We start from the raw sequence: 16,873 nt of genomic DNA, 5'->3' as shown, positions 1-16,873 counted from the left end.
TTTGTCAGCCAACTTTTGAAACTTTGCCACAGATATATTCGAGGGTGACGGTGTCAATCTAGATTTTAAATTTTATGTTTTATGTTGTTTTCTACTTCTGTAACTTTTTAAATCCTTGAAATTAGTTCAGTACCATTGTATTTTGTTGCCTTCAGATCACGACAATGTGCGACAAACCCCACACTCCTCCACCTTCTGCAGCTTTGTTAGTAAATTAATTTTAAAAGGTTGATGACTGAACTGTTAAGGCACAGTGACCTCTGACCCCTGACTGCAGATTTAACCCTTTAAGTGTTGATGTTTCACCATCAGAGACACCAGATCTTCTGTCACCTCCTTTGTACCCTCAAAACAAAGTAGTAAATATCAAATGTTTCTTTTAAATATATTAATTCAGTGAGTTTTTTCACTTCACCTTCCGATTTGAGTTTTTTTTTTTTTACCTGCCTACTTTCTAAAAATCAATTTGTAACAATTTGTATGAAAAAAAAAAAATCATAAATAGTTTATTATCATTATCAATAGTATTATGTATGCATGTACACATTTTAAAAATTGCCAATGTAAACTTCTAAAGGTCTTCAAAAGCCCTGTAAGGGGGGAATTTTTTGTGTGACGAGGGGAAGGGGGGAATAATAAATAACTTAAACAAAAATTACCATTCGAATGAGGTAAAAACACAATTCTGATAAATTTACAAAACACGGTGTTAAATAATTTTCTTTTTTTCTTCTTTTTTTTTGGTTCTCGTCGGCCAATATTTGGGAGTTCTCGCCCCGACGTTCCACAATGAACAAAACAAATGAAACAAAAATAAAAACAAAACAAAAAGGGGAGAGATAAACGAAACGAAACGAAACCAAAGAGATGGAAGCTGCGACTTGAGTCCTGTGGTCTTGGTTGTTGTTGGTTGTTGTGTTTGGTGTCTGGATAAATCTGTGCATGTCCCTCCTCCTCCTTCTCCTCCTCCATGAGAAGTTCATAAATAAGCAAAAAAGAAAGAAGAAGAGGAGGAGTTGAGCATCAAAAATGAACTTGTTTTTAGATCATTTTCACTTGTTTCAAACACATTTTCACTTGAAATAAGTAGAAAAATCTCCTCCTCCTTGTCGATATCGTCTCCTTATCCGGCTCAGACCAGAGGGAGGAGCCAAAAAAAACCAAAAAAAAGAGAAATAATCTATTATTAATCGATGTGTTGGATCAGTTTGAAGTCCACCAGGAGGGATTTGTTTTGTTTTGTTTCACCACACGACGACACCGAGTCCTAGAGGAGCGAGGAGCGACTGAGTGGGTACAGGGACCGTTTGCTGTTTGTTGGAGTATTTTCCCACTATGGGATAAAGTCACACACACACACACACACGCACACACACACACTCCCTCCACCGGTGTCGTCAGCTCCTCCTCCTCCTCCTCCTCCTCTTCCTCCTCTCACACCGTCAGTCTTCAAGTCTCGGAGAGAGAGAGTTGGTTGGTCTGAGTGTCTATAGAGTGAGTCTGAGTCTGAGTGTGAGTGAGTTCACAGGTTCTTGGTGTTTATGTGAGTCTTGTAATGTTTCGCCAGGTGGTCGCTCCTCATGAAGCGTTTCTGACACTGGCTGCACTCGAAGCGCTTGTCTCCTAAAGGGGGGAAACGGAGGAGAAGAAGGAGAAGAAGTGAGGCAACGGTTCAACATCAGATCAATGGAGCAGAGTTTAACATGAAGAAAGATAATATAGACCGAATCTCCTTGTTGTTTACATTCTACTTCCGGGTAGAAAACCAGCACGTAATTTGAATGAGATCAATAGTAACGAACGAGAGTTTAGCTATATATCATATTTTTCACGCCCTATCACCGTTTAGACAAATCTGAAATGATTGAAGAAACATTACTATTTCTGTGTGTGTGTTTTGTGTTGCTATGTGTTGTATTTATTCAGTTTGGGGGAATCACAGTGTCTAGAAAGCATCAGTGGCTCAGCTGACAGGGACAGCTAGCGGTAGCTAAGCTAACGGTAGCTAAGCTAACGGTAGCTAAGCTAACGGTAGCTAAGCTAACAGCAGGACGTCAGCTGTTAAAACCCTCCCGTTGTGGGACACGACATGAAACTACTCCAGTTAGCTCAGTCATGTTGGAACTCAGATATCCGCTGGAGAAAATATTTTTTCATGGAGCGTTTATTGAGTTATTAAAGTTAAACAGGTAGCTAACCGTTAGCCCGGCTAATCTATGATAACCATGACTAATTACAAAAATGTGCACACAGAAATAGTAATGTTTGTCCAATCATTGGTTTTATAAACTTTACAAACATCAGATTAGTCTAAACGGTGATATAGTGACATGAAAAATTAGATAGTGAAACTCTCGTCCGTCACTATTGTTCTCATGCTGGTTTTCTACCAGGAAGTAGTTGTAAACAACAAGGAGATTCGTCCTATACAAGATAGTACTCAGCACTGGAAAACAAATCATCATTACAACCTGACTATTTACAGTTGATTTCCTTGTGGTTTATTTATTTATTTATTTATTTTGGACATGTTAATTGAATCAGACTTCCTCACACACAATTTCAGTTCCACAATACAAGCAACATGACCGAAAGGGAAAACGGGAGAAGTATAAAGCTTATCAGCTCCCGCCCCCATCACCATTCAGAACACATTCATTTCATCACAATTTTTCTTTCTTAGCTTAGTGATACAACAGCAGAGCTGCGGTCTGGACTCTCCAGACCTCCAAACCCCTTTCTCTGGGTTTAAATCAGTTTATAATTGTCTAGAATAGAGTTTGGTATTTCTTTTTTAAAAACCCACAAGTCTCATCATCTAGTTTGTTCCACTGTTTGACACCAGTGACTGAGATAGAGAAGGATTTTAGCTTTAGTAGTTCTCTCTCTCCTCTGCCTAAATAACATGTTTCCTCTCAGATTGTGTGTCACTTCTCTGTCTATGAACAAACCGTGTAAGTTATGCGGAAGGTCTGTACATAATCTGCAGAGTTTCGTAGTTGATGAAGTCGTGTAGTTTGAGGATTTTTGCATTGATGCTCTGTACTGGGCATAGTGCAGGATTCTCACGGCTCTTTTCTGAAGTGTGAACAGGGGGTGCGTGACACTTTTGTACGTGTTTCCCCCACACTTCTGCACTGTATTGCAAATGTGTTGATACTAATGCTGAATATATCACATGGAGAGACTTCTGATTTAATCATTTTTGAGCTTTCCATAGTACGGAGTCTACGGACTCACTCCTGGCCAACTGGTTTTGCAAGTGTTTTATGTGCAGTGGTCTCCAGCTTAACCCTCTATGGTACGCATCATGATGCCAGTGGGGGAAAAAATGTTTGGAGTGTTTTTATGTCTCAAAATAGACTAAATAAACATAATCTAAAGACATTTTTAAAAATTATTTATTTTTGGAAGTTTTTGGGATTTGTTGACTGTAGGCAACATTGTACCATTACGGTTCATCATCTACTGTTTTAGAAACACCAGTCTCTGTAGACTTTCACCTTCACTGGCCTCATCCTCATCCCAATTCTCACTCTCATCTTCGTCATCATCGTCATAATAGCCTGATGTTTACTTTACTGCATCCAAAATCACATTTATTAAGGAAAAAAAACTAAATTATGATGAATTATATGTTTCTGAACATTATATTTACACCTAAACACACACTACCATAGTCTCATAATGTAATTTTGATTCCATAATGGTCCACTGTTGCCTCAAGGCAACATTGCAATTTTCTATAATGGTACGTTGTTGCTTTGGGGCAACAGGTGCATTTTAACAAGTTTCCATTATTTAATAAGTAAATAAATTGCATGGAACTATTAAAAATTAAACTTTACTAATCTATTAGTGTAAATATATTTTTTTCCAGATGAAAAAGGGCCAGGAAGTTACTGTATGTTTTCAGACCGTTTTAGTGGAGCAAAATGGCAAACCTTTGAACCCTTTGAAAAAGTCTGCAAAAAGGGTTTCAGTGGCTTCTTGAAAGTCATGTGATAAATTAAAGCCTTGTTATTGGTTCTCTAAGGTCTCTTCTCTTTTTTAAAGTATTACAGCATTAAATGGGATGAATTGTGGAGATGTGACAGGACAAAAAGTGGTACGTTGCTGCCTGAGGGCAACATGGTACCATAGAGGGTTAACATATCATCGATAATTACTCCTAAGACTTTGTTCTCACTAACTCTTTCCATATTTACCCCGGTCACCTGTATATTTATACTCTTATTGCAGCCTTTTTATATCATTAGTATCAAATACAAGAGTATAAAAGGAGCTTATAACAGGGAGGATAACATGGTTTCGTTTGTCAGCCTACTTGCACGAAGGTTGATATTACTTAATTGGAAACAAAAGGCAGCTCCAACTTATTCAAATCTTATGACAGATGTTATGAGACATTTAGAGCTGGAGAAAATCAGATTTTCACTGAAAAATCAGGAAAGAAAGTTCAATAGTATTTGGCAACCGTTTATTGATTATTTTAACCACAACATAGTCTGAGGGCAAGCTATAGAAATGCTCTTCTAGAAGGAAAGACTTTGTATTTTATTTTATTTTTTATATATACATACACATATTTATTTTTCCCTGTCTCTGTTTAGTTTACAGTATGTCTCCCTTTTTTTTTTTTTTTTTTTACTTTTGAAGAATGTATACATTTGGGTACGTATAATCTTTTTTATTTCCTTTTTTTTATTTTTAAATTAATCCCCTTCATCTGTCTATTTTTCATTTTGAGATACATAAGTTAATACGATTTAAATGACCCTTTTTATGTAAAGGTGTACGTGTAAATGTGTAAGATGTCTGTTGTGTCTGATGTGTTCTATGTTCAAAATGAGAAAAATCAATAAAGAGAGTTGAAAAAAAATAAAAAAATAAATAAAAGGAGCTTATGAACTCAAAACTATGGCTGTTTTCTAAACCGCATACTACCGTACTGCCTACTACATACTGCATTATATGTACTGTATACTGTATACTGAATGTGGGATTCAGTATACTACTTGAGCAGACCGACACCGTTATCACCGCAGTATGCAGTATACGAGTTTCCCAGAATGCATTTCACGGCAACCGGTAGCAGTAGCTGTAAAACAGGCTAAAAGCTGTTTTATTTCTCGCTCTAGCGCTGTAATTATGTAACTTTATTAAGTTTTAATATTTTTTCATGCGAGAAAGTAACTGTTTAGATCCCAAATATACGGCCAGTTTATCCAAACGACGGCTGTTTAGAAGTTTGCTCCGATGTTTTTTGGAGAAGTGAAGCTCCAGCAGCCGGTCTGCAGAGCTGCTCGGCCGGCCAACCTCCGTCCTCATCCCGGGGGAGAAAACCATCGCTAATTAACTTACCCACAGGTTTTTAGAGGTTTACCACCGGCTGGTTAAAGTATTTCTAGGAGATAAATGTTGGTCTCATTGATGAAATCTCAATTGTGGCAGTAGCATTAGTTAGTGTGAATGTAAAGTGAAGCTTCCTGTGTGTATTGGACAGAAGAGCAGCGCTGCCTCGGGGCTCTGGAGCCTAACGTTACGTACAGAAATCACCACATTTACAAAAAATAAATAAATATTTTACAATGAACCGATCAGTCTGCATTAAGTTTTATTTTATTAAACTATAGTTACGCTACACGGCTACACTACCGTCTTTGGTTACGCTCTGGTTACGTTAGGACGTCAGGGGAGCATTGCATTGTGGGATACAGTAGGCGATGTAGACTGGTCAGATGCATACTGGAGATATTTTCCGAATCAGTACGACATCCGGGAACTTTTCGCATACTGCAGATTTTGCTTTTGTTCGCATACTGCATACTGCATACTACATTTTGGCCAAATCAGTACGTACTAGCAGTATAGTATGTGGTTTCGAGCTGCAGGTTGGTGTAACTAAGCCTTTTAAAGATCAAATAACTGGATAATTGTGTGTGTGTGTGTGTGTGCAGCACCTGTGTGTGTCCTTGCGTGCCGCTGCAGCTCGTCGCTGCGTGTGAAACGTTTCCCGCAGAAAACCCAGTTGCAGACGAACGGCCTCTCTCCGGTGTGCAGCCGGACGTGAGCTCGGAGCAGCGACGTTTTCCTGAACGTCTTCTCACAGCCGGGAACGTGACAGATGTGCTTCCTCTTCCCCACCTCCCCCGGCCTGACACACACACACACAGAGACACACACACACACACACACACACACACACACACACACACACACAGGTAAACATGCAGATCTCAGGAGCATCGAGTCAAACATCAGACGGTTTTTAAAGGATCTAAATGAAGAAGTAGGTTGAACAGGTTTAAGAATTCATTTGTTTTTTTGTCTTTTATCAATAAAGTTTTTTTTAATAATGCCACCTGAAGACACGGTGATGAGCAGTTTGTTGTTTTATGTTTAATATGTGCAGGTTTTATAGTTGTGTTTTTGTGTTTTCAGCTGTTTGTCTTTAGACTCGATGAAATGAAAACTGTATTTTCAAGCTTTAATCCTGTGTCCACATCTTAACTCTTCATTTGTGTCTTCATACAGACCAAACTCATGTCAAAAAGATTATTATCGGAGTGTTTTTACATCAACATCTGTGTGTTTTACCACCATGGACTACATCAAACGTACAGTATGAGAGAGCTTGCAGTCGTAAAAAATCAAAGTGACGTCTTACAGCCCTGATGTGGATACTCACAAGTTCTGGGGCAGAAATCACTTTAACCAGGTGAGAGAAATTATTGTGTGAGCTATTATTTTGAAAATACTGTATATAATATTTCTTTATCGGACCTTGAACTGATGTATTTGTGTTTCATATTCAGGTTGAGGGTTGGCTGCTGTACGCCACATGAGGAAATTAAAGGTGTACTACAGAAATGTCCTGTTTGTCACGTTGCAACACGAGTTTACCCGAGTAAGGAAATCAAATTTGATTGGTCGTTATCGAGCGGGCGGGATATTCAAATCTTGGGGTGAGACCGAGCTCCGTGTGTGTGTGTGTCTCAGACGTTTGAATGACGGATGACGGATCCAATATCAGTGGCTGGTGAATCGTGTACAGGCTGACATATAATCCGTGCGCCTGCATTATCCAATGTGGAAAAAAAATACACACTTTCATCCCGGATTTACTCAAAAATAGAATTTTGCACAAAGTTTGACCTACATCGTCTGATAGATGAGTTATTACACTAATTTTATGACCCAGAGTGGGCTCAAATTCAATTTTCTTTTCTGTACACCTTTAAGGAATGACGGCACACTGAAATAGACATTACCGTAAAACACCAAATAAAGGCCCGGGCGTTTATTTGCTTAAATCACTAAAATCAACAGGCGTTTATTAATAGTGTGTCTCCATTCCAGATCTGGAGGAGTCAGGTACCAGAAGACCGAGACCCCCCGTCATGTCGGTCCTCCGCCCTTCCTGATCGGCCCCAAGTTGCAAAAACCCCGCGGACGCCCAGTCTCTCCCCTTCTCTCCCACACTTCAGCACCTGTCCTGAGCTACAGTGTTGGCTCGCTCCACCGTCCTTTATTTTTGATAGAATGAAGTAACTAATAATAATGCAACATAAGGTAACTAAATAAATAAGCGTACAAATAATCAGAACAGTAAATTGTTTACGCTACTTTTAAAAGGAGTAATAAGTCATTTAAAACGAGGAGCGACCAGCAACCAGCCCAGAGGCGTCTCGTCGGTCCTCGGCCGTCATTAATGTCTCGTGACCCTTTCCAATTCATTTAAGGTTATTTGTTTGTGTTTAAAGGTGTACAGAAAAGAAAACTGAATTTGATCCCACTCTGGATCATAAAATTAGTGTAATAACTCATCTATCAGACGATGTAGGCCAAACTTTGTGCAAAATTCTATTTTTGAGTAAATCCCGGATGAAAGTGTGTATTTTTTTTTCGCATTGGATAATGCAGGCGCACGATTCACCAGCCACTGATATTGGATCCGTCATCCGTCATTCAAATGTCTGAGACACACACACACACACACGCACACACGGAGCTCGGTCTCGCCCCAAGCTTTGAATATCCCGCCCGCTCGATAACGACCAATCAAATTAGTTTTCCTCACTCGGGTAAACTCGTGTTGCAGCTCGTGACAACTCGGCGCGACAAACAGGACAAACGGCCATTTCTGTACTACACCTTTAAAGGACAATTCCGGTCGAATTCAACTCGGGGGTGTATTTTCATATCATTTTAGGTCTAAAAGAAGGAATCTGAAGATTTTCAGTTTAATCGCTCTTGTTTTGCGGTAGTTGTGTCTGTCCCCGCATCGCCACGGCAACAATGAATGGGAGTGGATGTAAGTTCTGCTGTTTAGGCTGTTTCCATCCCTCAAAGCCACAGACAGCGTCAGATGGAGACTCAAACATGCAGCCAGAAGTTTATTTACTTCAACAAGCCGACATGTTTGTAAAACTAGATCTAATTCAAAGTCTCCCGGAGTCTCGTGCGAGACCCAGTTGCCGTGCGCGGTGTGTTCAGGTGCAGTGGGAAAAGCTCCCGTTGTGTCATAAACACAGGAATATCAACTCTTTACTTGCTTCAAGTAAAAAAAACTTCTCGGCGCATCTTTGAGTAGCCACCTGACGCTGTCTGTGGGGAAAAATGTACACTTCAAGCAAGTAAAGAGTTGATATTCCTGTGTTTATGACACAAGCGGTAGCTCCGACTGCGCCTGAACACACCAGCACTGCAACTTCGGGCTCGCGCGAGACTCCGGGAGACTTTGAATTAGATCTAGTTTTACAAACATGTCGACTTGTTGAAGTAAATAAACTTCTGGCTGCATGTTTGAGTCTCCATCTGATGCTGTCTGTGGAAAAAAATTGCGGCTTTGAGGGTTGGAAACAGCCTAAGCAGCAGAACTTACATCCACTCCCATTCATCGCTGCCGTGGCGATGCGGGGACAGACACAACTACCGCAAAACAGGAGACATTAAACTGAAAATCTTCAGATTCATTCTTTTAGACCTAAAATGATATGAAAATACACCCCCGTGTTGAATTCGACCGGAATTGTCCTTTAAGTATGCTGTGCTATATTTGCATAGAATATTTTTTGGCAACCAGAAAAACAGTGTTTGACCCGGCATTTTTTAGGGATGGGTGTTTAATACAAAAATGATTTTGCTACACCCGGTGGGAAATTGGGACTCGGCCATTATTTGAAGTTTTATGGTTTATAAACTCTCTTATTAATGAAAGAGAAGACGCTGCAGCCGAGTTAACGCTGCAGTTCCTCCTCACCTCTTGTCTGCGTCCTTGCAGTTGGGGCAGGTGCAGGCCATGCGTCTCTTCTTCTCCCCCGGTTGCCCCGGCAGCTCCAGAGTCAGGGTCTGGTCCACCTGGAGGGGGGGCTGGCCCTGCGCCGCGGCCAGCTGCAGCCCCCCGCCCTGCAGCGTCTGCACCGTGAGGTGCTGCTGGCCTGCACGCACACACACACACACACACACACACACACACACACACACGGTGAGCCGCCACGCAGCCTCCAAACGTCTCATTAGAGCCACGGATCAAAGATTAATGGAGACGTGAACATGAGAGACACATGAAAGATACGAGGAGACGAAGGACCAGATGGAGCTCACACACACACGCACACACACACCTACGTACACACACACGCATACACACACTCTCTCCACCAGGAATCTTAAGTTTTTACATGTTTCCAGCTGTTTAATGACATTAGAGCTTCAGTACGACGTGTGTTGTTGTTATAGTTGTTGTATAGTTGTGTTACACGTCCTGCCTCAATAATTCAATTAGGGCTGACCCGATTGTCATATTTTGATAATCGAAGCTTCGCGGACATAAAATCGTAGGGGAAGGTCCCGCCCTTTTCACCTCTGATTGGCTAGATGGGCTCCTTTTTCGCTTCTAATTGGCAAGTAGGGTTCTCGCCTGATTGGTTGGTTGTTTTGGCTGTGAAACGCAGGCTAAGCAATCTACCAGTGTGATAAGTCTGAGCCTCCGTTCTCACTCCTGACAAGTTACAAGTCATGTAGTTAACTATCACAATTACTACAGAGCTTTTTAATTAAGGTAAAAATTTTGTAGCATAGCCACGGGAAAATCCTGCTTAGTTCCTCCTAAAAAAAGACTGGGGGGACAACGCACCCCCGCGTCCAACGGCCACTACACCACTGGCGATCGTAGCGTAAATAATGAAAGTAATGGCAAACAAACTCTGCATGTCTCCAAAACCAGGCAGGTTTCCAGGACGCCAAGTCGCCTGCTCATTTTAATGTAACAAGTGCCGATGAGAACCGGTGTCAAAAAGGAAAAAAGGAAGAAGAAAAAAAAAAAAAACGATCACGGACTTCATGATCGATTACCATGGCAACGAACAAAGCTTCACATTTTTTGGGTCAGCCCTAAATTCAATACATCAGTTCATTCACTTGTGTTATACAGGGGTTAAAGCAAAAAAAAATCTTTTGACTGAAATTATTTTTGCAAGCCCCCCCCCCCTCGTCCGTGCATTATTGTCGTCATTTTTGCCTTGTATTTTAAACCTGATGAAGGAACCTTGTTCTAAAAGTGTTGTTCTTTGATTCTTCTATAAATGATTCTGTATATGCATAAACCTGAAGATGCACACTGCTGCAAACTCTGAAGTGGTCAAAAAGCTGAGTCACCAAACCCCTGTAGGGGGGTCTGGGGGCACCCCCCCAGAAAAAAAATTGTGACTTTAACACATAAATGAAGCATTCTGGTGTACTCTGGTGTTCATTCTGGTGTAGGTCTGTTTCAGAAAAAAAAACATTGAGTAGCTACTGACTGAGGTTCCTATCATTGTAAGGCAACAAGGCCAGAATGGCTGGAGTGTATGAAACTTAAACTGAACTCAGAACTGGTCTAGTGGGGAGCAAAAACAAATCTCAAGGCATTAATCTAGGGGTCTGGACCTTTTACAGTCTATGGTCTGAACCAGCCATTCAAGGGCCCGTTTCCTCTGCTGTTTGTCCGTGCAGTGGTGCACCGCGGACATGCACGGTAAAAAAAAAAAAACGAAACCGAATGCGCGGCGGCGGACCAACATGACCAACAGGTCCGCTCTGCCGACGTCAACAGCTGCAGGAGACCCAGCGCTACTATGCAGCCTACCGGGCTCATACGTGCAGGCAGGCCAGGGTTGCCAGATAAAATAAATCCCCATACAAAAATATCCCCCATACTCTTACATTTTTACTTCACTGATGCAGGAGAAATTACCTCCACCCTCCCCTCCTGTGCTCGCGCCGCCCCCCCACCTCCCCGTTGAGAACCACTAGGTTAATACCACGGTCCTGGCTAGTTTTATTGGTTGAGAGCAGCGTTAGTAAACCACAACAAAAACACGTGGAGCCTTTTTTTTCTCCCCTCATTTTTTTCTCATTGACGGAAATCCGTCGTGGCGACGGAGAACTTTAACCCCTGGTTATACTGAGCTTATAAATAAAAAATAAAAAATATTCTGTCCTCGGGCCTTTTCACACCAAAGACGTAACAAATAAACGACACAAAATCAAAACCACTCACTCCGGCGGCGACGCGAATATACGACAATTATGTTCCAAAGTTTCTGGTTTTCAGCCAAGAGACGTAGGTGGACGGCTCCGACCAATCAGGGACTCACCTCCGGCGTTGGTGATGGTGACGGGGACGCCCTGCACCTGGACTCCGTTGATGCTGATGGTCTGGACGGCCGTCGTTGCCGCGGGCAACGGCTGCGTGTTGAGCGCCATCATGCCTCCGGCCGGGGCGATCTTAGCCAGCGTCCTCTCCTTCCTGCCGCCCGCCAGAGGCTTCTTGGCGCCGAGCGGGAGAGGGAGCGCCGCCGCCGCCGCCGCCGCCATGGGGGGGCTGGCGGTGGTGGTCGTCGTGGCGATGGCGGCGGCGGAGGCGACGGTGGCGCAGACCGACGTGGTGGGGGTCGTCGTCGTGGAGACCGGGTCCTGGAGCAGAACCGACTGCCACTCGCCGGACGCCGTCTTAAAGAGGATCTGAGGGGAGAAGATGACGTCATCACCGCTGTGGCTCAGCAGCCAATCAGAGGCCGGCGCCGGGCGGAGTAAAGGGGCAGTTCTCTGACTTCTCTGTAACATCTACTGGCGTCCTTTCCCTCTGCTGTATATACTGTACACTAGGGGTGTCACGATTTCGATTTTTTATCGAAATCGATCGAAATGACGTCACGATCTCGAGCATCGAAGTCAAAGAGAGGATCGACCCCCCCCCCCCGCCCGCAAAGCTACAACTGCCCGTTGTCCCCATTGCGCACCAAGCGTCTTGTCAGTCACTGGTCCGAGTTCTCCTTTACTTTTTATTTCGAGACAACACTCACTCATTCTCTCTCTCTCTCTCTCCCTCTCTCTCTTTTTTTTTTTTTTTTTTACCGGCGGTGTCAGCTGCTGTGCACGTCTGCAGCAACCCAAACAAATGCACATGTTGACTGGCTCTATTCCAGCCACATGATTGGTTCGGCGCAGCGGAACTCTCAATATCATTGGCTATTTGCCAAAACATGGATGAATGAAAACTATCGACCACGTCTCATATTTCTATCGAAGAAAAGTTATTTCACCATTTCTAGCGTTTTATCACCCAGCCCTGGTGGGCTATTGTCCCCCTGCTACCTGGGAAACAGGAGGGAGACACAGTAACTACACAGCACCGACAAGCACTGAGAGCCGCATGGACCTGATCATCAGTCTGATCAGGACCTGATCATCAGGTCCATGGCAGCTGCAGCTGCAGCTCTGCCCCGCTGTCTGTCACATGACTCTCCGTATCAGCGCATCATCTCGTTTACATTACATTAAGCCGACATCAGGAGAATAATGAGACACAACGGTAAATTAATGAAAATTAAATTATGATAATGTACAGATATAAATATATTTGTTTCAAAACCTTGGGGGCAATTTTGGCCCCTGGATCATGATTTTTGGGGGCATGTTACCTTTATATTGTAAAGAAATTATTTAAATGTGACCATTAGTGCCTAATGTGATACATTATGGAAATTGCATCACTTATATGTAGCCCATCTTTTGAAATAAGATTTACTGTACAAAATTTGATGAATAAAACCAATGATCGTAGACTAGACTAGTCTGAAAATAGCAAAGGCCTCTGTGCTGTAAGAAAAAGAAAAAAAATCGAGAATCGAATCGAATTGTGACCCTAAAATCGAAAATCAAATCGAATTGAGGATTTGGAGAATCGTGACACCCCTATTGATTACATTTCCGCCGCGGGAATGGTGCGCCTTTGTGGAGATTTATCCACCAACCAGTGCGCGTGCCGTTGACGCACAGGTGCAGCTGTGGAGTCGGAACACGCCTATTGTGGTAATGTTTCGGTGTTTCAGCCCACAGCAGCACAAGATGCAGAGTGGGTTACAGCTCTCACGGTCCATTAGGTCCATTTAAAAAGACACAAACAGCGCACAAAATAGTTTGTCATTTAACAAAAAAATCATAATCATAATCGGAAATCGATTTTTCAGAGAAGAAAATCGAGATTTTATTTTTGGGCAAAATCGAACAGCACTTTTGAAAACTGTCACATACTGAAGTTCGCGGAGACCGAATCGCCTTGTTGTTTACAACTACTTCCGGGTAGAAAACCAGCATGAGTCAGCTGTCCCTGTCAGCTGCAGCCACTGATGCTTTCTAGACACTGTGATTCCCCCCAAACTGAATAAATACAACACATAGCAACACAAAACACACACACAGAAATAGTAATGTTTCTTCAATCATTTCAGATTTGTCTAAACGGTGATAGGACGTGAAAAATATGATATATAGCTAAACTCTCGTTCATTACTATTGATCTCATTCAAATTACAGCTGGTTTTCTACCAGGAAGTAGAATGTAAACAACAAGGAGATTCGGTCTGTAGTAATTTTATTATGCCATGTGTTTTGTATATTTTGTCTCCAGGGTTTATACAGGAATCTTGAAGTTAATTCTAAAACCTTTTTAAGACTTTTTCAAGACCTTCTCAACATTTTTCAACACCTCACTGCCACTTCAAGCTGTAACCATTTACATCAGTGACACTTTTAACTGAACAGTTTTAGTTTGTGATAAAGACTATAGACCACTATGATACAACAGAATTCAAAATAGGCTGGGATAAGAAATAAAAGGCAAAGTTTATAATAATAATAAAAATAACATTGCTCCACTCTCAAAAAACAAAAACAACAATCTTCTTTTCTTTTTCATGAACCGGTTCATCTTTGTTTTTTAATAAAATGAATAAATTCACACACTTTCACAATGTTTTTTAGGACTCAAACTCTTGGACAGCTAATTCAGAAAAAATACCTTCAATATTTAAGACTTTATAAAGTCGTACTTTTTAAGGGTCTTCATTTTCCCAAAATTGATTTATCACCTTTTAATACTTTTCAAGACCCCGCGGATACCCTGGTCTCGTGTGCTCCTGCTTCTGCAAATTAATCGCCAAATAAACGTATTGATTGATTGATTGATTGATTGATTGATTGATTGATTGATTGATTGGTTGGTACCTGCGTGGGTGTGGGCTCGGCTGCGGCGGCCAGCTGCAGGCCGGACGGCGGCGCCCTCTGGGGGACGGGCGGCAGCGTGGCGGACGCCGCCTGCACCACCTTCAGGGCCTGAGGAGGAATCTGGACCATCGGAGCCTCGGGAGGCTTCATCAGCTGCAGCTGCTGCACCATCGCTGGTTGCCCCGGAGACTGGACGATCAGGAGGTTACCGCCCGCCTGGGGGGGGAGGAGGGAGAGGGGGAGAGGAGGAGGAGAGAGGAGGGGAGGAGAGAGGAGGAGGAGGAGGAGAGTGGAGGGAGAGGAGGGGAGGAGAGAGGAGGAGAGAGGAGGGAGAGGAGGAAGAGGAGGAGGAGGAGGAGGGGGGAGGAAGAAGAAGAGGAAAAAGAGGAGGAGGAGGGGGGAGGAGGAGGAGAGAGGAGGGAGAGGAGGAAGGATAGGTAGAGGAGAGGAGGAAAATGAGGAAGAAGAGGAGGAGGAGAGGAAAGAGGAGGGAGAGGAGGAGGAGGAGGAGAAAGAGAAAGAGAGAAGGAGGAAGAGGGCAAGGAGAGGAACAAGGAGGAAGAAGAGGAGGAGGGAGGAGGAAGAAGAGGTGGAGAGGAATGAGGAAGAAAATGTGAAGAAGGAAGAGGAGGAGGAAAAGGAGAAGAGGGAGGAAGAGGAGGGGGAGGAGAATAAAAAGGAGGAAGAGGAGAAGAAGGAGGAAGAAGAAGAAGAGGAAAAAGAAGAGGAGGAGGAGGAGGAGGAGGAGAAGAAGGAGGAGGAAGAGGAGGAGGGGGGGGCATGTGAAGAAGGAGGAGGAAGAGGGCGAGGAGAGGAACAAGGAGGAGGAAGAATAGGTAGAGGAGAGGAGGAAAATGAGGAAGAAGAGGAGGAGGAGAGGGAGGAAAAGGAGGAGGAGGGAGGAGGAAGAAGAGGTGGAGAGGAAAGAGGAAGAAAATGTGAAGAAGGAAGAGGAGGAGGAAAAGGAGAAGAGGGAGGAAGAGGAGGGGGAGGAGAATAAAAAGGAGGAAGAGGAGAAGAAGGAGGAGGGAGAAGAAGAGGAGGAGGGGAGGAGAATAAAAAGGAGGAAGAGGAGAAGAAGAGGAGGGAGAAGAAGAGGAAAAAGAAGAGGAGGAGGGGAGGAGAGGAATGAGGAAGAAAACGTGGAGAAGGAAGAGGAGGAGGGAAAGGAGGAGGAAGAACAGGTGGAGGAGGAGGAGGAGGAAAAGGAGAAGAGGGAGGAAGAGGGGGGAGGAGAGGAAAGAGGAAGAAGAAGAGAAGGATGAGAAAGAAGAGGAGGAGGAGGGAGAGGAATTAGGAATAAAATGTGGAGGAGGAAGAGGAGGAGGGGAGGAGAATAAAAAGGAGGAAGAGGAGAAGAAGGAGGAGGAAGAAGAAGAGGAAAGAGAAGAGGAGGAGGAGGGGGGAGGAGGAGGAGAGAGGAGGGAAGGGGAGAGAGGAGGGGAGGAAGAAGAAGAGAAGGATGAGAAAGAAGAGGAGGAAGAGGAGGGGGAGGAGAATAAAAAGGAGGAAGAGGAGAAGAGGGAGGAGGAAGAAGAAGAGGAAAAAGAAGAGGAGGAGGAGAGAGGAGGAGGAGGAGGGGAGGAGGAAGAAGAGATGGAGAGGAATGAGGAAGAAAATGTGAAGAAGGAAGAGGAGGAGGAAAAGGAGGAGGAGGAGGAGAATAAAAAGGAGGAAGATGAGAAGAAGGAGGAGGAAGAAGAAGAAGGAGGAGGAGGAAGAAGAGAAAAAGGTCAAGAAGGAGGAAGGAAAAGGAGGAGGAGGGGAAAGAAGAGGAGGAAGAGGGGAGGAGAGAGGAAGAAGGATGAGGGAGGAGAGGAAGGGGGAAGAGGAAAAGGAGGAAGAGAAAAAGGAGGAGTAGAGGTTAGTTTCCTCTTCGTCCACTTGGTGGCAGCAGAACTGAACAAGTTGATTAAATCCTGAAGGAAACAACAGTTAAAGTCCAACTGTGTTTTGATAAACACTTTTCACTCTTTTTAGTTTATTTGTTTTTTACTTGTAGCTGCTTTTTCTATTTATTAATTTATCCACTCATTTATTATAAGACTTACTAGTGACATACAACCGCTGCGCTAGATGGGAGTAATTCCTACACAATGTTAGCCGACTATATCATTAAAGGGATAGTTCAACATTTTGGCAAATTGGCCCATTGCCATAATCGCTATAGTCATAGCAGTAGGTTCATTACCTTTAATTGTAGGTGTAAGCTATTTTCAGTACGGCGGAGCAGAGCCGTGAGCTGCTCAGAGCTACGCTATGGAGGTTAAGGGAATTTCTTGGTTTCCCTCATTAAACTCATCAAATTCAAAATCCCAAA

At 43.2% G+C, this 16,873-nt stretch overlaps 1 protein-coding gene across 1 annotated transcript in view; it reads right to left on the bottom strand.

Moving 5' to 3' along the window:
• Positions 1–1,424: 1,424 nt before the first annotated feature.
• sp2 (sp2 transcription factor) overlaps positions 1,425–16,873 on the bottom strand; it is a 30,102-nt gene continuing 14,653 nt past the window's right edge. The window contains exons 5-9 of the mRNA XM_085788028.1: positions 14,554–14,769; positions 11,643–12,009; positions 9,266–9,443; positions 5,964–6,157; positions 1,425–1,623 (exon numbers count right to left, since the gene is read on the bottom strand). Of these exons, the coding sequence (XP_085644154.1) occupies positions 1,523–1,623; positions 5,964–6,157; positions 9,266–9,443; positions 11,643–12,009; positions 14,554–14,769 (1,056 nt within the window). The 3' untranslated portion in view covers positions 1,425–1,522. The remainder of the gene's footprint in view (positions 1,624–5,963; positions 6,158–9,265; positions 9,444–11,642; positions 12,010–14,553; positions 14,770–16,873) is intronic.

This window comes from Trachurus japonicus, chromosome 1 (assembly GCF_045865225.1).
Source record: "Trachurus japonicus isolate A0001 chromosome 1, Traja_1.0".
Classification (NCBI taxonomy): Eukaryota; Metazoa; Chordata; class Actinopteri; order Carangiformes; family Carangidae; genus Trachurus; species Trachurus japonicus.
The sequence above is the reverse complement of the archived record's forward strand: the minus strand, read 5'-3'. Positions and strand labels throughout refer to the sequence as shown.